This window comes from Taudactylus pleione, unplaced genomic scaffold (genome assembly GCF_031769625.1).
Source record: "Taudactylus pleione unplaced genomic scaffold, aTauple2 ptg000032l, whole genome shotgun sequence".
In the NCBI taxonomy this organism is placed as follows: domain Eukaryota; kingdom Metazoa; phylum Chordata; class Amphibia; order Anura; family Myobatrachidae; genus Taudactylus; species Taudactylus pleione.
In genome coordinates, this window is record NW_028284434.1 from 32,321,987 (window position 1) to 32,347,526 (window position 25,540).

Here is a 25,540-nt window from a genome sequence, read left to right on the forward strand (position 1 = left end):
GGCCCAAGTGGTGGAACTGGTGGCACTAAAGAGAGCGTGTGAATTAGCAAAAGGTAAATCTGCTAATATCTACACTGACTCTATGTGCGCCTTCAGGGTAGTACACGATTTCGGTGCCTTATGGCATCTGAGAAAATTTAAGACAGCAGCAGGCACACCATTTGCACATTCGAAACATATAAAAGGACTACTAACAGCAATCCAATTGCCAAAGGCAGTGGCAGTAATTAAGTGTAAAGCCCAAAAGCCCATACATGTGAAGATGATACGGTGTCACTGGGCAACAACAGGACAGACGAAGCTGCAAAATGGGCAGCAGGGTTAAAAATGAACGTACCAACTGAAGAAATCATGACTTTTCAAACAAATGATATGCTGAAATTAATTGAGATGCAAAATTTGTGTTCTATCCAGGAAAATTCAGTCTGGAGGTCCAAGTGATGTGGGCAAGAGTCCTCTGGATGCTGGAGGGATGGACAAGGTAAGCCAGTGGCTCCCAAGGCATACTACCCCAGCCTGGCTGAGGCAGCGCATGGTCTGACTCATTTGGGAAAGCAAGGTATGTGCAAATTGGTGAGAGCATACTGGTGCGCACCGGGTTTTTCTTCTCAAGCGGAAAAGAGAGCAATGTCCTGTCTGACCTGCTTGAGGAAAAACATTGGGAAAACGATCCCTACCGAACCATCCCACATTCCCCTGACTGACGGACCTTTCCAGGTAATACAAATTGATTTCATCCAATTACCACCCTGCAGGAATCTCAATTATGTATTAGTGTGCACTGACGTGTGTTCCAATTGGGTTGAGGCATACCCAGCTGCCACTAATACTACTGCATTTACTGGCAAGAAAATTGTTCAGGAGTTTGTGTGCAGATACGGTATCCCTAAAATTATCGAGAGTGATAGGGGTACTCATTTCACAGGTGATGTTTTTCAAAATATGTGTAAGCTGATGGGTATTAATAGTCGACTTCACACCCACTACCGACCGCAAGCCAGTGCCAAGGTGGAGAGGATGAACGGAACTATTAAAAACAAACGTAAAATCATGGCAGAGACTGGACTAGGATGGCTAGAAGCATTACCGTTGGTCCTACATAGCATAAGGACCACTCCTAGACCCCCTCTAAATCTGTCCCCCTTTGAAATACTGTTTGGTAGACAACCTCATTTGATTATAAGTCCACAGGAAGATTTGAAAGGTAACAACGAGGTAACTGTAAGGTATCTTATAACGATGAGTAAACAGTTAAAACAGCAACAGCAGAAACTGAAATTGTTGTCCCATGATATGCCTGAAACAAACTGTCATGATGTTGAACCTGGAGAATATGTTATGATCAGAAATTTCTTGCATTCAGGTTGTTTGACTGATCGTTGGGAAGGTCCGTATCAGGTGTTGCTGACGAGTACCACTTCTTTGAAGGTGGCCGAGAGAGATACCAGGGTCCATTCCACTCACTGCAAAAAGGTCAACCAACCAGTGGAGAAACAAGGCGGAGACAAGGCTGATAACGTGGACCTGTTGATGACGAGCTTGTTCCAGGAGGATAAAAAGTTGCAGTGAGATATCTGAGCTAAAGAAATTTGCAGGTCCTTGCTGCGGCAATGGACTGGTCTGCTGTGTTCATTTTTATATTATCTTCAAGAGTTTCCATCATCCGGATTTGTTCGGGGATTTCTAGTTTCTGTGACGGGGGACCGATAGAGGAGATGGGAGCTGATGGCAGTATTGATGGAGTGGAGTCGAAAGGAGGATTGCTATGCCAATCAGGGGAGTGTTTGACCAATCTTAGTACTGTAATTGTTAAGAGATCTGCTATTTTGGATACTCGGAGACAGTGTGAAGGTCTATTGTCTGAGGATTATTGTATGTGTGAGTTCTGTGGGTCCGTAATTGATGAGAGATGCATCCAACGGTGTCAACCCAAGTATAATCAGTATATGGGTGGGTATCCTTTAGAGGATTATCACACCATGGTGGTCAAAATTTTGAACCAAACTGACTGTTGGGTGTGTTCTCATGTGCCCCAAGGACAGCATAATGTAGGATTAGTGCCATTCCCATTAAATGTCTCTGAAATTATAGAATCACAAAGAGGGCATGCACTAGATGGAAACTTTCTTAATACCAAACCACCCCATTTTAAACTCCACCAGTACCAAGTAGATAAATCACTTTTATGTTTAAGCATAACCAACTCCAATGAACCAGGAAGTTGGGAGGTGACTGGGAATAATCAGACGATGACCTTCTCACAAAGAGCTGACTGTGAGCCTATGAATTATGAACTGTTACACAAAATTAGGTCAGGTGGAAGACACTTCCGGTATAAATATACACTAAGTTCCACCAAAGAATTGACTGGTAGGGTACCAGATGGATATTGGGGGTCATTCAGACCCACTCGCGAGCGGCAGTACACTCGCAAGTGGGTCGATGTTCCCCACTGCGCATGCGCACGACGGAGGGAGCTCCGTTGTGCACATGCGCGAGACCCGGCGAGCGAAGGACTTTTCATCGCTCTGGGTCTTGCACCAAAGGGGGCGTGCTGTCGATGTTGATTGACAGCACGCCCCCTTTGGTGGGCGTGCCGGGGGTGTGCCTGCCAGACGGAGGCATTCCTATGGGAACGCCTACCATCTGAAGCCGGCCCCACTGACATCACTAGTGATGTCAGTGGGAGTGATTTTGGCTCTGATAGAGCCAAAATCACTCCAGGGCTTGCGGTTGAGAAACCCGACCACAGGGTTTCACTCGCAAGTCCGATGGTCGCGATGGTCAAGACCATCGCGACCATCTTGTTGGACGCTCGTATATGCTGTGGGTGGTGACCCACAGCTATACGAGCATCCAGGAGGACGCTCCATTTTAATGGAGGTGGGCCCTGACTCAGAGCGAGCGCTCTGGTTAGAGCGTCCGGCTCTGAATCAGGGCCATTGTGCCAAGATATTACAACCGGAAATTTGCATGTGTCAAATGGGAGACCCTGAAGTAGAATCACTTGCTAGGGAAATGTGTGTGACGATAATGATGCATACTATTCCTTATGTTCTCCCCGATGATGTATATTTTATATGTGGAAGGAAAGCGTACAAGTGGCTCTCTCCGAGTTCCGAAGGTTTGTGTTATCTGGGAAGAGTAGTCCCATAGGTTATGACCCTCACACATGTTGAAATGCAAAATAAATATGATACCTGGTGATATGCATAAAGCCACACAGTTAATTAGTGAGACAACTGGCTTTCAAGTTTTGGTAGCACTGGATCCCACCAGGATCGCTCGGGGTACACTAAATTTTAGATATATTCAAGATCTTGCTAAATTAATAGATAATATCACCAAGATGTATGATGACACATTCAGGTATACAGGTAGGGAGTTGCAATCGTACAAGAAAGAATTGTTGCAACACAGACTACTGTTAAATTATTTAACAACTGTCACTGGAGGGTATTGTGTAACTTTGGCCACTCAATTTGGAGTAAAGTGTTACACTTATGTCACAAATGATACCAGCGATCCCAAGGAGGTGATAGACCGGAAGATGAATGAAATTCTGCATCGAAAATGGGAATTTTGAAAGAACCATAATGCTTCAGTGGCTGAAGTAGAGGAGAAGGTAGAGGAATGGGTTTCTTGGTTGAACCCAGTGAAATGGTTCTCAGGTCTAGGAGAGTGGGTCCAGGAAATGATTGCAAGCATAGGTAAACTCCTGATCCTCATACTGGTTGTCATCATAGTAATTGACATATGTGTCAGGTGTGTTCCTACTGTGTTGAGGTGTGGAAAATGTAAAGATAAGGTAAACCCGGAAGAACGAAATTATGATGGTGGTTAGTAGTAACAATATGAATACTGAGGTAAATGTAGAACTGCATTACAACCCTGAACTAGGAAATACCATCGTATAATACATTATATTTAGACATGCATAAGATGTGTTATTAAAAATGTTATTTTAAACATCTCAAATAATGTAAGTCCCTATTCCCCCTCAAGACTTCCTTTATAGGATCGGTGCATCCCCACATCTTTCCCATGATCTCCCAAGATCTGCAGTGTGCGTATAGGGGTAGTTTTATGTCCCCTCCTAGAGACACATTATTGATGGATTAAGAACCACCTTGTGCCATCCCATAACATTAAATAATATATAATAATGTAAGCCTAAAATTATTTCTAAAAGTCAGAGTGTGATAGCATGTTGTTTGCTATTAAAGGGTGGACTGTAGAAGCCGGATAATTGGCTGAGACAGGATAGGTTTAAAATTAGATCTGCACTACGCCATTTTGCGAATGGCAATGAGACGCCATTTTGCGACTGGCCGCCCAGCGCCATTTTTGTGAAACTCGCCACTATAAATACATACGGCGATGCTATTATTTAGCATCGTGCGATTCTACGCAATAGAAAGAAGTTAAAAGTCCTCACCACATAAATACAGACAGTCGCTAAATCATATAAACTAATTATCCCTGCAAGACACGCACCATAGTGTACTCCACAAAACACAGTCGCACAACGCTAACTAGCGTCTTTTCCCAATTCCCCAATACTTACACAATGCACACTTACATTAAAGGTTCCCTAGTATTAAAGTGTAATATTCAAGGTTTATTCAGTGATTATTAATGTTGTGTAATAAAGGTTATTTGATATCTAAGGTTTAGTACATGGTAAGCAGACCGTGTCTGGTGTTGTACTGATCCGTTGTGTCTCCACAGATTCCCGGAACCATCGATTCAGACCCGGACGCTGAGCCGCGATCGCTCATATCCAAAAGGGGCCGGGTATGCAAATTCCGAGATCACACTGTCTGGTGTAAGGACGCCCTCTATGTCTTAGAGAGCTACGGCAGAGTGAGCGTACGCCGTTATAAAGACACTCACTTTTCTTTCTTAGCACACGTCATCTCTAGGAAGTATATGATTAATCAGTAACATTGAGAGCCATCGGAGCTGCCAGCTGCAAGTACTGCGATCACTACAGGCTGAAATACAACCAAGTGACGTGTACAATGACGCCTCCATGTTAATTATGGACGCCCATTAAACGCCGTTTTGAGGCCCAGACACGCCTGCGTTTTCAGCATCTGCCCTTGTTACCACCCACAAAAGGCACTATCTGTCACTCAAAGTAGCGCTCAGCTGTGTACAATGAGCGCACGATTCCCGATCTCAATGACTGATCAGTGTGTTTTCATCAACAAATAGATCTTATAAACTGCTTTGGGGCTCATTTACATTTGCATGTAAATCAATTTTATGACACACCTCTTAAGGTGCGTACACACTGGGTGATGACATCGTAATCGTACCTCAGTTCCTGTTCCCCTCTAGTGCTTACACAGAACGATCATTCGTTCAGTGTAGTCACCCTCCATCATTCCTGAACATGGCCAATCTGTTGTTATCGACAGATTGGCCTGCATGTTCAGTTGATGGACAATGTCGGGAACGAACGACCAGAGGGAGCGCGCATCGCTGGTCGTTTCCGTCATTATGGTGCACGATTTGTGCACGATTACTGAACGATTGCACAATTACGATGATGTAATCGTGCAATCGCTGAGTAAAATCGCCCAGTGTGTATGCACCTTTAGATGTAGCATTACAGTTCACTTTACCCTCGCACTCATAGGCGTTGCTTTCACAATCTCCCTGTAATGCTTTTCCAAAAGTAAGAAAGTATGGGGTAAGGTGCAATCAGGGAGATTGGTAGACTCTTCAGGGAGTCTACCTGACACTCAGGCAGAGTTAAAGTGAAATTTATCTATCGGGCAAGCATACCCTTTGCGATATGACTAATTTCAATCTTAAACTGAGCTCATTACTAGGAGAAAGCTTGTGGGAGATCTTAATGATATTTTTCCTAGTGAAGTGCTACTTGAGGAACCTAATTCTAATTGGGATACGGATTTTCAGAAACTAAAAAACATACTTCAGAAACAACTAAGAGTGGGATGGGACCTGACTACTCTAGAAAATTATCAGAAGCATAAAATCTGTCCCAGGGGTTTGAGACCAAATCTCTTCCCCGCTTTCCCACTCTTTTCTGAGTCCCTTAAAAAGGAATGGGACACGACACTATTGAAATGTTCACAAGAATTAATTAATATACTCCTCAAACATGAAAATTTCATATTGGAGGAATGCGAGAGGGAAATTGAAGTTCTAGGCAAGCGACTTGAACAATGGGAAACAGACAGCAATTTCCAAAAAAATCTTTTGAGCAAAACAAAAGAGATTTGGAAAACTACGAGAAAATCATTATTGAGAGGAAGAAGAACAAATTCTCACGCGATAAAAGGATTTCATGACTGGACGTATTTTCCGTTGGAACCTAGCAAATAGAAGGGATCCTCATAAGGAATCTGGTAACCACTATTCATCTTCGGAACTGGAATCATCAGGTGATGAGGCAGGTATAACCAATACCCCAAACTCCTCCAACTCACTAGCTCCCCTTTTTTTTAGGGAACCCGAGGAATTCGGGAAATATTCAGGGGCAACAGAGGAAGACCAGGAGGTCAATCAAAAAGAGGAAGGTCAAAATGGACAAATTTATCCCCCAGCAGATACAGCACTCGGAATCAGCAAAAGAAATAACAGACAGCTTACAGATCATTAACCTATCAGACCACATACTGACAAATATAGAAATGGAAGTCCTCAGCAGGGGGCTATCATTCTCACCTACATCTAATTTTAATAGATTTCGATGGGAAAAGGATCTGAAATTATTTGGCCGAAAAATATTACTCAAGAAGTTTTTCTCAACTAAACAAAAGACTGGCAACCCTACCCTTCAGGAATCCATAACTGACTTGGAAGCATCTGCTTTATTAGCACTGGAAGAATTACAGGAGGAGGGTGACTCAACAACATCTATACAAAGACAGAGACCTAAATGTAAGAACAAATCCCTTTTCTTTCCCTCCAAAACAATTTGTCCTGAAGTAAGTGTATTCATGAACCTGATATCACAGGATCTGGACAAACTATATGATAACAGACATCTTCATAGAAGAACCACTAATCTAAGTAGAGATGAGAAAGAAGCTTTACGAAATATAAGGGGGTGGTCTGATGTTGTTATCAAACCCTCTGAGAAAGGGGGTAACATCGTGATTTGGTCCAAGCTGGAATATACCAAAGGCATACTGTCAACTTCTGGATAAAGAGTGTTATCAACAAATACTCCTTAATCCAATGAACACGTTCAAAGATGTCTAATCAAGTTTGATTGATAGAGCTTTTGGAAATGGAATCATTACCAAATCTGAACATGCATATTTAAGTGTAGAACACTCCAGACTGGCGACCTTCTATCTCCTTCCTAAGGTGCACAAGAACAGTCTTATTCCACCTGGAAGACCAATAGTATCTGGTATAGGAAGTTTGGCCGAAAAAGCAAGTCGTTTTATTGACTTACATCTACGACATTTTGTCTTGCAGCTCCCCTCATACACTAAAGATACATCGGACATCCTAAAAAAAACTGCACGATGTCAAATTGGAGGGTGGTCAAATATTAGCTAGCCTAAATGTAGAGGCCCTATATACGAGCATTGACCATTCTATGGGAATAAAGGCAGTTCAATATTTCCAAGATATGGAGGACCATAATGAGTTCCATGGCTTCATATTGGAACTATTACTCTTTGTCTTGCATTATAATTTCTTCACCTTCGATGAAAATTTTTTTTTGCAGACCAGAGGAACTGCAATGGGCGCAGCTTGCGCACCGACGTATGCAAATCTCTACCTAGGCTGGTGGGAACAAGAACATGTGTTTAATGAAACCAATGACCCCTATACCCACCACATCATAGCTTGGCATCGATACATAGATGACATCCTTGTTGTCATATGGGATGGAGAGGAAGAACTTTTGCTTGAATTTATCCAGATGCTGAATAACAATAGTCTCAATCTGAAACTTACGTCCGAAATCAGTGATACTATGATCACCTTCTTGGACCTCAAAATTTACAAAAACTCGGTAGGCAGTATTGAAACTGAACTCTTTAGGAAGAAAACCGTGACTAATAGTGTACTCCATCAAACAAGTTCACACTTCCCACCGATGGTGGAAAACATTCCCAAAGGAGAATTTCTCCGTCTCCAAAGAAATTGTTCAGATCCAATGGTCTTCAAATATCAGAGCCAAATATTATCGTCCAGGTTAAGGGAAAGGGGGTATAGCAATAGAGCCATCAAAAAAGCACTAAAAACTATTAAGTCTATCAACAGGGACAAATTCATTTTTGGATGTAATAAGACAACAGATGCAAGTACTTCAGAGACTATTAGGTTTGTGGGGGACTTCTGCCAAGAGTGGAGAACTATAAGAAACATCATCCAAAAACACTGGCATGCTCTCCTCTGTGATAGAGATCTAGCCCCAATTTTGGGTGACCAAGTGGCAATGAGTTGGAGAAGATCACCTAATTTATGCGATAACCTCACTCAGAGCCACTACAGACGAACCATTCCCTGACCTCTATCCATCAAAGGATCCTACCCATGTGGGTCGTGCAAAGCATGTCTCCACATGATAAAAAAGAAGGTGGTTAAGAACAGGTATGGTACTCTAGTTCCAATTAAACAATACATTAACTGTAGAAGTAAGGGAGCGGTATATTGCATCTCATGTGAATGTGGTGCAAGATATGTTGGCTTGACCACTAGAATGCTTAAGGAAAGGATCCTGGAACATCTTGGATCAGTGAGAAATGCTCCCACTGACATAACAAGAATGAAACAATTAACATCTGTGGCTAGACATTTCCATTACCTACACAAGGGAGACTTAAGAAATTTAAAAGCTTTTGGTTTGGAAGAAGTCAAACTAGGTATAAGCGGAGGTGACTTGACAAAGGAGTTGCTAAAGAGAGAAAGCCAATGGACCTTTAACTTGGGGACCCTTACACCAGGTGGCCTAAATGAGTATATTAACTTTAGCCCTTTCCTCTGATTCTTTGTACACCCATCCAATTTAGGATGAGGCTTCATGTACCTTCTCTCTGCCTGACATTTTCAGGCCAGGATGGATAGATTATAATAATTTTTTGTCTGTCTGGCTCCTTGTAGATGGGACTGTCCATGGGTGTACTTTGGTGTATATATACATATATGCATTTGTATATATATGCGCATGTGTATGTGTTTTGTGCACATGTGTATGTATGTATGTATGTATGTATGTGCATGGTGATATAAGGTCACCCCTTATCAGCCTGACCACAGTAGGATCTCTGATTTTTACATATTTATCTGACTGATATGGGGATGCTTACTATGTGGTACAGGACACTATATCCTCTTCTATTACTATCAGTACTACCTGGTCTGTCTCTTTTATGTTAATAAAAAAACAAAATTTTGGTTTTCCTTTCTGAATATTGAATTTTGTCTCTTTAATTGGCAATTTTCCTGTGCAATGCTTTTATTCTTATGCACTAGTAACGTTTTTACAGGTACTTGTATATAATTTTCAAAGGGTAATTCGTTTGCCACAAACATCTATAACTAATTATTTCCCCCTGATAACAATTATCTGCCTAAAATACACTGATCGGGTTGGGTATTTAACTAGTCCTCTACAAGACTCTTCACTGATGTGAACAAGCCTTGCTTTGGGCGAAATGTACGTACGTACGTACTCTATCACTCTCAGTCACGTGACCTGACCGGCCGGCCGGGTACCATCCCGCTGACTCGTGGAGGGACGCTCCTGTGAGTCTGCAGCCGTGCGCACATTCGATCCACACCATCCGTCACCACGTGACATGAACGTCGGGGCACCAACCCGCTGACAACCGGAGAGACTCCCCCTGTCAGCATGTAGCTGCTGGCTCACGTAACTACCTTTATTTAAACAAACTTTGTCTCCTTTCTGCTTATTGGCTTATTGGATTGGCTTACTATAGCCTTCCACATAGGCATGGATGACAACTCTCTGCTTTTTTGTGACCTTGAATGCATTCAGATACATTATTCTATGATTAAGTCCAGCTGACTGATACTCAGCATACTCTGCACCTTCATTTTTTGCAACACAGCATTTTTACTATTGCACAGCTGCTATGATATAATTTTCCTTTTAGCTCATTCATTGTGTACCTATATCTCTTGCCACTATAGAGGCTGTTAGTCTCACATAATATGCTTTCATTTTGTCAGCTGACTGATATCCAGCTTAATTGCTGCTTAGGACTTTTTATTATCATACAGCTATTGGGATTGTAACATTTTTTCATTTTCATTTTACCTACAGTGTATCCATATTTCTTGTCATGTCTGATACTGTTTTGACCTGCTATTTACAGTATTTTCAAATACGATGGTTAAATGTCTTCTGTTGCATATACCTTTATGAAGGCAATTTTTCTGCACTCTCTCATCGGTGTACCTACCACGCCTAGACTGCAATGTCCCTGACACCAGCATAGACGCGGTTTGAGCGCACCGGCAGCAGAAGTGCTCTTCATCTTTCTTCCAACCAGTTACCTACCCTGTTCTCTCATCCTGTGTCCTCTGTTTTATACAAGACGCAGTGACAGCAGAAACGGGGGAGACGATATCTGGGCCCCTTTTAAGCTTTTTTCTGTCTCTTCTGTCAATATTGCATTTATTTGTGTGCGAATTACTCTATTAAGACATCTAATTTTGTCATTGTGGGTTCCTTGGATTCATGTTATATGACATTAACTGGCTTTCTCCTCTTTTAGGTGACACTGTGATCATACATTTTCAATAACATTTCCAAATAGGTGTGCATTATCTCTGGCTCAATGTCACTATCTATCTGCCTTAGAGTCGGAATATCCAAACTTTTCTGATGTATCTCATTGAGCCTTGGATGTCTGATATCGCTATTTTGCATTTTATGACATTTGAAGTAACCTATTATTATTACCATGCAATTATAGTGGGAATTGTTGGTACTCACATGATATCTTACTAACTGTAGCTTTTCTTAAGCACCATATTCCAACCTAGAACTGTGCATAGTATTATATTCTTTATGTTTCATGTCTCAGTAGACCTGGACTTATTCTCTACCTATTAACCTTCAATATATCAAGCAATCACAATATAAAGTAGCATTCGTCGGCTGTGGTCAACCAACTAAGATACAATCAGCTCCCTGCAACTATATATTTTGGAAGCTCGGGGTACTACTGCGATATCAACAACCTCTATCCCCCTTTCACTATTTTGCATTCTGAACCTGCAAACATCTCTTACAGTTTATAAGCCGAATTTGGAGACAACTCTATTTATTATGTTGGAATTATCCTGTGGTATGTTGGTAGCATATTATTAGGGCTAGTGCATATTTAACTAAATTCGCCGTCATGAATGATAACAGTTTTCTCTATATATTCGATTTGGTGCAGCTTGCACGTTTATGTGACTAAGGTGCCCTGTGCACATCCATCTCCCACTCATTTGAGTGTTTATTTGATTATTAATTGTTGTTAGGAATTTTTATGTCTTGTTAGTCATATGTGGTGTAGTGTATAACATCCCCTTTTTTATACTTATTAGATTAAAAGTTAAGTTTTAATTTTTTCATAAATCACATTGATTTACCATTTGAGTGCCCCCAACAAAGAGTCTTCTTTTCTCTACTCATAACTCAGGCAGAGTTGGCAAGTACTGTTTCCTTTAATCTAGTGCACCGTTCATCCAAAGCATGTTTTTTGAGCAAAGCATTATGCAATTCAATTTTGTGCCAACATATTTATGTTATCTTCAAAACTGATTAAACAAAACCATTTTAAAACAATTACAACAAATACAAGTATGTCTGTGTTATTTGATCCCTGAATGTTACCTTTAGAGGAAATCTGCAAACTGAGAAACAGAGAACTGATGATTTATTTTTGCCAACTCTGTTTAAATATTGTTTTATAGTTGAAAGCAGCACAAATAAGAGAACATACTGTGAAGAAATTCTATTTGTAGTGGGCGGAGCTTAGGTTGGTGATGGGCACAGGCTTGTTACAGTACTGTATATAATACAGAGGCTTTGTGCCTGCTAACTCTTTGGGTTGCAGAACACAAGCCATCATGGCTGTCTACTCAGAGTCCGTGACCCTATTCCTGCTGGGCACCGTTGTTATGCTGTGCGTAAAGATACTTATGAGCTTTTCTAAAAGAAACATCTACAAATTTCCTCCAGGACCAACCCCTCTGCCTATAATTGGGAACATGCACATCCTGGATATAAACAGACAAGATTATACTTTTATGGAGGTAAAATAAACTTTAAATAAGTATCTAGAAGAAAGAGTAGTGGTTGCATGGGACAGTATCCCAGATGACCATTTCTCTACAGGGTTCAATACTTCTTTCTTTGATAATGCACCCATGCCCAGGGTGGTGGGAGCACGGCTGTTGCCTCAATGTCGATTGATTGCAAAAAAACCTCCCAAAAAACGGTCATTTGGCATCTTTACCATCTGTCTTATGTCGTGGTATCATGGTATGTACTTTTTTGTATCATGTTCCACTAATTGTATAATGCTGGGTAATATGTTGGCGCTTTATAAAGTATAATAATTATTTCAATACGTGTTCAAGCATAAAAGTTATTTTTTTTTTATCTCACTGTTTTTTTATACTGCTGTAGTGTGCTGGAGGGAATCTTCTTTTTTCTGTGGTTCAGTATAAACCCCATCCTTTACAAGCACCTGTGCAATGTCATTAAGCTGATGTGAGCAACCACCATATTTTTGTTTGCAATTTGTGTATAAAACCAGTGAAAATATTTTTGATGCTTTCAACAGCAAATTACTATTTTTTCTTCAGATCCTTTTGTTTATTTTATACTATGTATAGATATAAAACTTAAGTTCATTGTAGGCGTCTGTCTGTTTGTTCGGGCTAATCACAAGAACCACTGGACGGATTGTGATGCAGTTTTCACTATTATAGAGCATTTGTCGAGAGAGGTATAGGTGTATGAAACATTAATTTATAACAAAAGGGAGCCAAGCAGTGACGATTTAGTGAAGCAAATCAATGAATAAAACAAACGTCTAAGCGCCTTCTTGGTTTACGCTGCCTAAACAGTTAAAGATATATCACAATGATGGTTTTTTGTTTTTTCTTATACCATATAAATGATGATACGTATTTTCTTGTTTCTCCAGAAAAATGATGTAAGCCCTGTTTGCTGACACAAAATTTCTGTTTTTCCCTTTTTTTACTATTCCGATTTCATTTCTGTGAAAAACGATATTTGAATTTCAAACAAGCCCAGTTCCTCTGCTTTGGCACAATAATAAATACCACAAAGGGACAGACACTTAGGGGTATATTTACTAAAGTGTGAGTTTTTAGAAATAGAGATGTTGCCCATAGCATCTCTAGCATCTTTTAGAAGATAATAGCTAGAATCTGATGGGTTCCTATGAGCAACATCTCCACTTCTAAAAACCTGCACTTGCTGTTTTGCTCATGGACAACTTTCACGTGGCCCTTTTTTTGTGTGTCACGTCAAAACAAAATCTCTTTGTGTTGATGTCAGGAGGGAAAATGACTAATGTTGTCTATAAGGCAATCTTATAAGACCATGGTTAAAAAAAGACTATTGCCGTTAATTCAAAATTGCTCCAATGCGAAGCCGGGGCGGGTCGTTAGTAAGAATACAAATATGTGCTTTCCGTGGTAGATTGCCTGTTGGGTATGCAGTCAGGAAGTTGACGATCACTATGTTGACATTCATAATGAATGTCGATAGTTATGATGTTGACATGTTTAAAATGTCAACATTTAACATATCGACATCTGGAAAATGTCGAAATGTTCAGAATGTCAACATATGAAATGTTGGCATAGTGAAAATGTTGTTATTAGCTTTAGGGTTAGGTTTAGGGGTTAGGGTTAGCCTTAGGGATACCTTACAAATGTATTGTTGACATTATGACCACGTTGACATAATATACCAAACCTATTTTGGGAGGTTTGGAAGATTTATAGGTTGATGAGGCTGTAATAGATTGGGTGACAAACAAATAAACAAAAAACACTTTTTATCACTTGTCCACTTTTAGTGGATCCCATCATAGGGCCGTATTCAATTAGCGACGAAAACTGTAGGTTTTTTGCCATCTGCAAAAATGCCTGTTTTTCGACAAAAAATGATGAAACCGGCAAACAGTCAAAAATGGTGAAAAAAAAACCTAGAGAAAAGTTTTTTCCATCCCAGACCAGTAGAAAAAAATATGTGAAATCCCTATTTTTGGCTAAAAATGTGGGGATTTATTTCAGAACCCTTTGGACACACCCCTAATGATAAATTACCCCAAAAATGTATCGTAAGTTGAGTACTTTGGCAAAAAACAACTGCGCAAATTTTGGGTGAAAAAAATCGTTGAAAATGATAGAAAGCTATTTTTTTCCAGGAAATTACTGTTCCACGTAAATTGGGGGTACGTTAAAATGGGTGCAAGTATATTTTCGTGTCGTAAAAACGCAATTTTAAAAATGTAACTGCGACCACGTGCGATGTTTAAAACACTTGATACATCCACACCGCCCCCCCAAAAAAATCAGACCCAATACGTTAAAACCATTTTCAACAATTATTTTTTTTCAACAAAAATTTGTGCGGTCGTTTTTTGACAAAGTATGCAACCTACAAAAAATTTTTGGGATAACCTAGGGTAGGTTGTCCAAAGAGTTCTGAAAGAAATCCCCACATGTTTTAGGCAAAAATAGGGATTTTGCATTTTTTTTTTTTCTCCTGGGATGGAGAAAACTTTCCTCCAGTTTTTTATCTCCATTTTCACCTGCTTGCCGTTTTCGCTGTTTTTTTTCACCAAAAAAAAGCCCATTTTCGCCGATTGGGAAAAAAACGTCTGTTTTCACTGCTAATTGAATACGGCCCATAAGCTTGACATGACACTGTGGATGTATACTGCCATCTTGTGGAAGTTTTTAGCATTGCAGACAATTCTTAAATCCCTCGGTAGAGTGCAAACGTATCGTAAGCATTATTTATTTATTAATTTATTAGCAATGACCAAAGCAGCATTTGTGTGATATAGGGGTCTATCCAGTAAACAAAATAAAGGATTTTCTCTAGCATTATTGCTGGAGAAATCCTTTAATTTGATTTGTTACTATTTAGAAAAGAGAAAAGTACGGAGAAATCACAGATGACTTCACCTTTTCTTTTCTCTAAATACAGTGCTGCAGCCTCCATTGGTTTCAGTGGGGGCTGCGCACATACTGTATTTAATAAAATGAGATAAGCGAAGCTTCTTTATAACTCATAACGCCGGAGCCGTAACTAGACATTTTGGTGCTCCGCCCCCCCTTCCTAATAATTAAAATAAAATGGGGCATGGTCTCGTATTTAAGGGAATCCTACAGCAGCAAATCGCTGGTCACACTCTACTTTGTTCTGTCTGAAAAGCTGCAATTGGCTGACACTGGTGTCCCTGATGGATGAGGAGGAGTGGGAGTAAGTTTCCAGTGCACGTTTAAGGGATTTTTAGGAAGGGGAACTTAATTTCTTACATCACATTTGCTCATTTATTAAAAATACAGCAGACAGGCCATGCTGGGTCTTGTAGCTCCACAACAATTGAAGAGCTATTCCTAAGACCAGTATAAAACTGTGTTTTATACTGGTGGTATCACCCAGGGACCACCTAAAAACAATCAGAATATCAAAAGAGTTCACCACCAGGTCCGTCAGGGCGCTACTTTAATTACGGTCAGATGTATTCGATGACTTCCAAATCATTGATTAACTCTATCTCCTTCAAATGTAGTTTTCTGTTTTACACTCAGAAGAAAAAGGAGAAAAAGACTATAGTGTATCCCTAGAATGTGACAAATAAACTCGTACCAGAAATGGAAGTCTACTAGAATAAGCAGACAAATTCACTTTTAATGTTGAGGACAGCGTCCCACATGGCATAAATGATGTTAAGCCTTCTTCTTATGTTCAGAAGATGATGTACTCCCGTAATGTATATGAAAAGAGATAATACTCTCGCTAGTGTAACACTGTTTTATTGTTCTAAAAGAATATCCATTATACATATATGAAATAGAGTTGCAGATGGATGCTTACCAGATGGTATGGTCTACATATACAGAGGTAGACTATAAGGCAGAGGTAAGTAATAACCAGGCGTCCCCGGAACGCCACGTCCCCCAGCCAAGGTAAGGTCCAATGCATGATTCTTATTATACAGGGGCCCCCTACACCTTTTGGCCCCTGTATTTTTAGTACCAGGACAGGCTTTATAAAGCCCAGGGCTGGTTATGCTTTTGGGGAGGGGCTGCACATAATTTTTTTTAACTATTTTCATATGTACACACAGAAACATGCATATATCTCATGGATATGTGCATGTCTCTATGTTACTCTGACCTCCTCAGGATAAATTCGCTATCATGAAGCTGGACTAATATTTGAGGACTTTTTCGTAAACTTTTTTTGTCAGTTTGAAACTTTCGCATTGAGCAAGTTGATTGTTTTAAATGAGAAAACATCTAGATGCAATTTTGATAATGGCGATTTTTAGTAACTCAGAAAAAATGCGAGTTCTATTGAACTGACACCCTATTACATTGGAGAGTTGTGAAAAAGTGCGAGTTTGCCACAAAACTCGCAATTTACCAAAACAGACCACCTATTACATTTGGCCCCACGTCCTAATTTGTCCTCTGCCCTGAGTTATGCCTTCCGAAAAATCCCTCATAGACTAAAGCAGAAAAGTGTCAGTTTTGACCACACAGGAAGTCGGAAAAAAAAATTTACAGTTTAAACTTTAGATTACTCCCAATTACTAATTTTTTTTTTTTTGCCTTTATGCAACACCGATCAACAGTTCTACCAAATTTCAGCTCAGTATGTCCAATAGCTTTGAGATGTAACCCCTCAAACACCATGCCCCCCCCCCCAGGAATTCCCTATGAGAGAATTCCATTTATTATATTCAGCCTTATATAAGGGCATGACTGTGCGGTTATAAAATCTGTAATTATTGTGTGCACATGTTTGTGTGAGTGTGGAACCAGCATGAGTGTTTGGACCCAAGTTTTCTGTTGCCAGCTCTGCCTGTGCCTCTCCCCTACCATATCTAGCCATCCCTGTGCCCCAATTAGGTCCAGCCCTCCCTGTCCTGCACTACCCCCTAGTCTAGATGGTAAACTCCACAGGGGCAAGGACTGATGTGAATTGCCAAATATTCTCTGTAAAGCGCTGTGGAATATGAAAAGTGTGTGTCCCCCTATTTAGTGACTATGCCCCTTTTGGGGGGAGTTTCCTTTTCTCTAGCAGGCACCCTGCCCCCTGCAACTCTAGATTATATATACCCAATATGCTAAACTGGGATCACCCATTACAGATCTCTAGTTTCGCCTATGGGGGGGCATGTCTAGCATGTAGCGGTAAACTATTCAATTTATGCCACACAGTAGTGTCCATTAATCACATTATGCCACACAACCTCACCAGACTCATCGCTCAGGTTCCTCCCCGTCACAGGCGCTGCGATCTGGGCTCTCAGCAGCAGCACCCTGCTCAGGCCTCCCCTCAGCAGCAGGGACATGGCCTCCTCCTGTGTGACTGATGCTCAATCTATGCGACCCAGGACAGCTATCAGGACCAGGGTGGGAAGTGGGACCCAGCTCAGTGGAGGCAAAGAGGAGAAGCCGGGGGTGATGATGGGAGAGGACTGCCTCCTGTACCCTCTTTATTATTGCTTGTGACTCCATCCCAGAGCCGTATTAAGAACCCACAGGGCCCTAGTAAAAATACCTCCTCGGTCTCCATATTAATGTATACTGTATATAAATATATACAGTATATAGATTCCTCACACAGATTTCCCACCCTCAATCAGATCTCCCTCCTATGCCTCACACAGACCCTCCCAAACACACACACAGCTCTTCCTCCTCACTCAGCGTTCCTCCCTCACTCAGCCCACCTTCACACACACAGCTCTTCCCACTGAGATCCCCCACACCATACTTGCCTACCTTCCCAAAAATCGGATGCCGCTCCCGCCCCCCCCCGGAAAGGAAGGCCAGCCTCCCGGCAGCTGCCGACCCCTCCGGGTTCCCCCACAGTAATAAGAGAATCCCCCGCAGCAGGGGCGTTGGTGACGTGATTCTTGCCATATTGCTTCAACTCTGCCCCACACAGCTTTCTCCCCCCTCACTCAGCTCTGCTTCACACAATACTCCCCTCAAACACACAGATCCTTCCATAACACAGATCTCTCCACTTACTGAGATCTCCCAGTGGCGTAACTACTGCCCCCGCAGCCCCCGCAGTGGCTTGGAGGCGCTGAGGCGATGAGTGGCGTGGGGGCGCCGAGGTCAGTAGCTTTGCTACTGCAACTGTGAGCGCTGGCCTCTGAAGTGATCGGTTGGGGGGGCAGGACTACAGGAGAGGCCACAACTACAGGGGGCACTACTTGAAGGGGCACAACTACAGGGGGCACTACTTGAAGGGGCACAACTACAGGGGGCACTACTTGCAGGAGCACAACTACAGGGGGCACTACTTGAAGGAGCACAACTGCAGGGGGCACTACTTGCAGGAGCACAACTACAGGGGGCACTACTTGAAGGAGCACAACTGCAGGGGGCACAACTTGAAGGAGCACAACTGCAGGGGGCACAACTTGAGGGGGCATTGCATAAGGGGCACTAGGACAGGGGCATTGCATATGGGGCACCATTACATGGGGCATTGCATAAGGGGCACTAGTACAGGGGCATTGCATATGGGGCACAACTACAGTGGGCACTGTATAAGGGGCACTAACTTGATACACGCAGTTTACAGGTTATAGACTATGTTCCCAATAATCTGGATCTACATGGACATAGAAACTGTGCAACCTGTCTTGAGCTGAGGTGACAGACTGGCAGGAGCAGAGAGGAGGGTTGGTGAAGTAGATCTGTCAGTGTGGGATGTAATGGGCAATACTGTTTGGCTTAATGTGTATTTGGCATTACTGTGTGCACAATGTGCTATTAGGGGCATTACTGTGTGGCATAATGCTGCATAATTACTGTGTGGCATAATGTGTTGTATGTGGCATTACCGTGTGGCATAATGTGAAATAGGGGCATTACGGCATGGCATCATTTTTTATAAGGGCATTATTGTATGTCATGTGTTATATGTGGCATTGCTGTGTGGCATAATGTTGTAAGGGGTATTATGGTGTGGCATAATGTGTTAAAGGGGCATTCCGGTGTGGCATACTGTGTTATAAGTGACATTACTTAGTGTGTCATAATGTGTAAGGCACATTACTGTATCATGTAACCACACACCTTAAATGTCGTCTTTGGGTGTGTTTGATTTTTTTTTTTTTGAGAGGGGGGCGTCTGAAACTTTTTTGGCATGGGGGAGTAAAATTTATAGTTACACCACTGAGATCCCCCCCTCATTCAGCTCCCCCCTTCACACAACACACCCTCCCCTCAAGTACACACAGCTGTCCCCAATCAGTTTGACCCCCCACACATATCTTCCCTCCTCTCACAGACTCCCTACACACACACACACAGACACAGCTCTCTTTAGACACATACACAGGTCCCCCCCTTCTTACTCTACTCCTATGTGCCCTCCTCACTTTTTCAGGGCGCAGGAGATCAGTCATGCGAAGCGGGGTGGATCACCTGCTGAGTCTGAAACACAGAGATCAGTGACTCCATACTGGGGGTGTGGTTTGGGAGGAGCTGCAAGTGTTGCTCCGCCCACACCATGCTCCGAGTTGGAGTCCCTGATCTCTCTATGGCCCCCAGTTTTCAACAATGCATAACCCCCCCCCAGTCAGCCTGCCAGTTATTTGGGAACTGTGGGGTTCTGGGTTGATCCACACCAAAAACCAGTAGAAGTGTGCGCTGAGCCCTGTGATTTGGATTTGGATTAATCTCCATGTTTTGGTTTTAGTTTTGGATCTGGGTTTTTAAAAAAATATTCATACAAAGTTTTTAAAAACAGTTAAAATCATGTAATTTTTGTAATCCAAAACCTGAAATTCAGATTTAAAATCCTAATTCTGAACCATGGGATGATCAGAACCAAGACTCGTATCTTCCCGGAGAACCGAACCGCACATCTCTAATCATGAAGCAGAGAATAGCCCACTTTAGCTGAAATCAGGGCTCTTCTCTGCTTCGCGCCATTCATGGAGCTAGTTTACAGTGGAGAAGTGTATTCCTCCTCCAGCTGCACCCCCGCTCCATGCCTGCATCGCATCACCATATTGTCATACTTGCCGACATTCAGCTCCCTCCTTCCGGGAGGGAGTTGAATGTCTGCGCACAGCGGGGGCAAAGCCGGGTGACGATGAGGCATTGTGGGCGGAGCCGTGCGATCCTGTCATCGTGGCTCCACCCTCTCTTCACAATGCCGGAAATATTGGCATTGTGAAGCAAGGGGCGTGGCCATGATGACGCGTTTCAGCGCTAATCGCGTGACTGGCCTCCACCACTGTGAGGGTTTCTATGAGGTAGCGGGGGGCAGGCAGCAGCCGGGAGGCTTGTCTGCCTTTCCGGGGGGTCGGGAGCGGCACCCAATATTCGGGAGGCTCCCGACCAAATCGGGAGGGTAGGCAAGCCTGCATATTGTACTATTGTAGGGTGAGTGCGATTCATGAAGGAACGGAAAGCTCAGCTTTCCGCCCCCTCCTGCGGTACAGATTCGCCATCTGAGCATAGCGTTATCTGTACCGCAAGCCGAACAGAGCTGCATACTTTAAAAATACCTTGAAAAAGCTGCCCAGAGCAGTGAAACGCGTAGGTGACTACCAGCAAACCCTGGACACTTGGATTTGATATCACCATTATCTGGATTTTGGCGTCATTGGAACTATTCATTTGGTGGCTACCATCCTGGACTTTGGACTATATCATTAACATCACCCACTACCAATAATCTGGTCCGGTCATCTGCGTTGGACAGCCTCAGTGTGGGACCATCGCTAATTCAGGACTATGTGGACTTTATAACATCTAGTGGGTAAATATACAGCACCGGTGTGCTGCTCAATTGGACTGCCCTAATCCTAGTATTTCAGGAATATATACTGCTATTCACCAATAGTGTTTCAGGACTATGGCCCTCATTCAGAGCCGTACGCTCTGAGCAGAGCGCACGCTCTGAATGAGGGCCGGGCTCCATTTTCATGGAGCGTCCTCCTGGACGCTCGTATAGCTGTGGGTCACCACCCACAGGCTATACGAGCGTGCATTGTGATGGTCGCGATGGTCGAGACCATCGCGACCATCGAATTTGCGAGCCGGAGCCTGCGGTTGAGGTTTTCAACCGCAAGCTCTGGAGTGATTTTGGCTCTATCAGAGCCAAAATCACTCCCACTGACATCACTAGTGATGTCAGTGGGCCGGCTTCTGACGGGAGGCGTTCCCGTGGGAACGCCCCCATCAGGGAGGCACGCCCCCGGCACGCCCACCAAAGGGGGCATGCTGTCAATCAACATTGACAGCACGCCCCCTTTGATCGGACACAACGAGCGAAGGACTTTCCTTCGCTCGTCGCATCTGGCGCATGCGCGCGACGGAGCTCCCTCCGTCGTGCGCATGCTCAGTCCATAACATCGACCCACTTGCGAGCGGACAGCCGCTCGCGAGTGGGTCTGAATCAGGCCCTATATATCAATAGTGCTCCAGGGTTTTACATTCATGCTGACCTTGTTGATTTTAAACTTAATTGTGTTTTAGTGTTTTTCAGTCTATTAAAGTATTAATCATCTATTGTCAATCAGCGCTGTTTGTATTTTGTTTTTTCCATTTTCATTGGAGACTAACTATCTCCGTGTTGCAGCTGCTGTGAGAAACACCTTTTGCCAGCACCCTCTATATTTATTTATAGACCTTTGCTAGAGCTGCATACTTCCCTGCTTTCTGTCCTGGCCCCGTCCCTTTTCCCAGCGTCCATAGCAGCATGTCATACGTGACCTGCCGCTCTCAGACGTCGGCGCATGCGCAGTGAGGAGCAGATCTGTCTTCTCACTGCGCTACATGGATCACGGAGGGTCCAGACACCACAGGAAGATGCCGGACAGGTAAGTATACACGATGTGATGTGATATAGCGATATCTTTTAGTAGCCACTTCATGTTCTACATGAATAGACCCCATAATTTGCTAATTTTCCTTCAACATTTCCCATTTGACTGCTGAATTTGTTATTTATAGGAATATACAGTATTAAATAAGCATATTGATCATATGAATTAAAGAGATAAGGGGTGGGATGTACTAAGCATCGCATACGTGATGTGTACATACCGCGGTTGATTACTGCCGTATGTACTTAGAATATCGCAAAGGACAGGTCTCCCGATAAGAGTTGCGATGCCCCTGGATAGAGGGACTTTTCGGGTCTAACACCCAGAAGTCTCTCTGGAATCATTCTGCGTATGCGCAGAAGGCCATGGGCTGCCAGTGTAAATGGGAGTGATCCGATTGGATCCCTCTCAGTGGGAGTGTCCTGATAAGAAGCACATAGACTTCTGTGATGTACTGACTGGTTTGTCCAGTGCTGCACCACTAGCACCAGGTTCAGGTGTGTTCGGATTGCTTCTGTGGCCGATTTCCCCGTGTTCAGATAAGACACACCGTGACAGAGAGGCAAGCCTGAATTCCCCTTTTGCAGACACAATGACCAGTCAGGAGGGAAGGTGCAACACAATTTTATTATTTGTTAATATTTAACAACAAATGACAGGAGATATTAACCATTTACAGATGGAATGAAATTAATTACACTTTACAATGACAAGGTATTTATTTATTACCTCCCCGTCATCTACCGTTGACCCCAGGTGGCAAGCATGTGAAACCAACAAGAACCACAATTGCTGCAGAACTTTACTTTACCAAAAAAACAAATGAGAGACCTAAATATGAAACCTGCTGGTCTAGCTTGAATCAATGGTGCTCCGGCAGTCTATAGCTGTGAAATACAGTCTGATTTAACGCTCCCTTTTTGCTGAGAAAAAAACGTGGGAAAACACATGCAGGTTGGATAGGTTCTTGTAGTGCACCAGCAGTAACAACAAATAGTCTATGCAAAATAATTTTGCTCCAAGCAGGGTTATGCACATGTAGGTTGGATAGGTTCTTGTAGTGCACCAGGTGTAACAACAAATAGTCTATGCAAAATAATTAGCTCCAAGCAGGGTTATGCACCTGTCGGTTGGATAGGTTCTTGTAGTGCACCAGCTGTAACAACAAATAGTCTATGCAAAATAATTAGCTCCAAGCAGGGTTATGCACATGTAGGTTGGATAGGTTCTTGTAGTGCACCAGCTGTAACAACAAATAGTCTATGCAAAATAATTAGCTGCAAGCAGGGTTATGCACCTGTCAGTTGGATAGGTTCTTGTAGTGCACCAGCTGTAACAACAAATAGTCTATGCAAAATAATTTTGCTCCAAGCAGGGTTATGCACATGTAGGTTGGATAGGTTCTTGTAGTGCACCAGCTCCAAGGGCGCTCCACTGATTCCTTACATACAGCACCAGGTGCAGTATTTGTAATCCAGATCAAATAAAAGGGTTACAGCACCCCTCTTTTCACAGGTCCAGGGGCACTCCCCAGACAAATCCTCACAGCCAATCCTTTTTTTTCCAGAAATTCCTCCCAGACTCTTTCTACAGAAATTCCTCCCAGACTCAGCCCTGAGAATGGTGTTTTATAAACTCTCCCTCACTCTCCTCCCTGTCAGCCTGGCATCTATGAGAGGACAGAGGGGACCCAGCAACAGGCTGCCTACAGGGATCTCTGCCTGGACACCCAGGCTACCAATCAATGGGGCAGGATTTTCCCTCCTAAAATGGGTTGCTGACCAAGGGGCACTTTCTACCTCCCTGTCTGCACATGCTCAGTGGGGTTCAGGGAGAGCAAGGTCAGTCAACGTTCACTATACCTGCCTATTATGTGGAATGGGACTGCAGTATATCTATGTGTACATACATAAAAAAAATATTGGGGGACCCCTATTTGGGAACAAACTTGGGGGTACCACACTTCTATTGGGCAATGCCACCTGAAGATGGCGTTACCCACCGGGACGAAGCATTTCGGTGGTTAGTACATATGGAAAATGTGGTAAAACCCCCAAAAACAGCATTTTCGGGGGTTTTACCGCATTTTGAGCTTTAGTACATCCCACCCAAGATATGCCATCTATAAGTGGACATGATTTGCATGATACAGCACAAGGAAAAGACTATCCCCATATCTCAGAATGCATCTCAGATATTAGAACAATTAGAACAATATAAGATACAAGATACAATTACATACAGCACACGTATAAATGGAACACCAATCTGTGTACTTAGGACAATTGTCTGAGTATAGGTGTGGCTATGAGTGGTAGAGGGTTCTTGAATATAATGGAGGACCTATAAATTGGAGTCCAAAATGCAATAACGTACCTGGGAAGTACTATACATTGCAGGGCCGGTGTTAGGGTCTTCTGCGCCCCCCTGCAAACTATACATTTGTGTTCACCTACAAATATATCCTCTTGACATGTCTCTTATTTACAGCTTACTCACGTTACGCCAAGTTACCCACTTGCCTGGTGCTTCTTAAAATTGTGATCGAGGCAGAGCCAGTTTCAGGCCGGGACAGCACCTTTCCTGCCCAGCGCCCTCTTGCAATGCCAGCCACAAATGTGTATCACAGAGTACAGGGAGACCCAGTATGTCTTTACAAGTGCCCTATATGGTATAGAATGACATAATATTGCTCAATATGGGTCCTATATAATACAGGACAGTACAGCTCTATAAGGGCTCTATACAATAGATGGATACATAACAATATATAGTTGCCCTATGCAGAATTGAATAAATAAAGATCCTCACAGAAAGTGAGGGTGCCGCCTGCCATATTGCACAAGTGAGTGCTCCGGGACATTTCCTTCACCTACTCACCAGCTCAATACTCTTCATCGGTTGGCTGTTTGCTTCTTCATCAATGTCTCAGCTCTCTGGAGCAGACGTGCTCAGTAATAGCGACATTTACAGGAGCTGTAAATTATATACACAACAGGAACTAGTGGAGACTTGGAAGTGGAACTGTCATGTGAGGCCGAGCACAAGGGTTCATTGGAGTTTGTCCAATCATGGCTCAGCACAGGTTCCTCTACCCTCTAGTCCATAGCCATTCAGGAAAACGATTACGTTTACTAAGGAAAGCCTATTTCTGTACCAAGCTGACAAGTCCATACAGCTGTGCTTCTGATGTGCAGTTGCCAAATGCCCCACTGAGCACCGTGAGACACGTGCAGGTCCCAGACCCTGAGGGGTGATGTACTGTAGAGTGCCAGCTGTACCAGAGCACCAGCAAAGCACCAGCAGAGGGACACCTGCAGCTATGGGGAGCTGTCAGCAGCGGTGAAGAGCAGCGTGGGTCACATCTGCAGAGCCGGAGGGGACAGCAGCTAAGCATCTGAGAGTGCTGGGTTAGGGGGCTACCAGGAGGTCAT

General features: G+C 43.0%; 1 protein-coding gene across 1 annotated transcript in view; it reads left to right on the plus strand.

Moving 5' to 3' along the window:
• The first annotated feature begins 12,090 nt into the window (after window positions 1-12,090).
• The window catches only part of LOC148539012 (cytochrome P450 2W1-like), an 83,710-nt gene continuing 70,260 nt past the window's right edge, over window positions 12,091-25,540 (plus strand). The window contains exon 1 of the mRNA XM_088451869.1: window positions 12,091-12,276. Within this exon, the coding sequence (XP_088307995.1) occupies window positions 12,091-12,276 (186 nt within the window). The remainder of the gene's footprint in view (window positions 12,277-25,540) is intronic.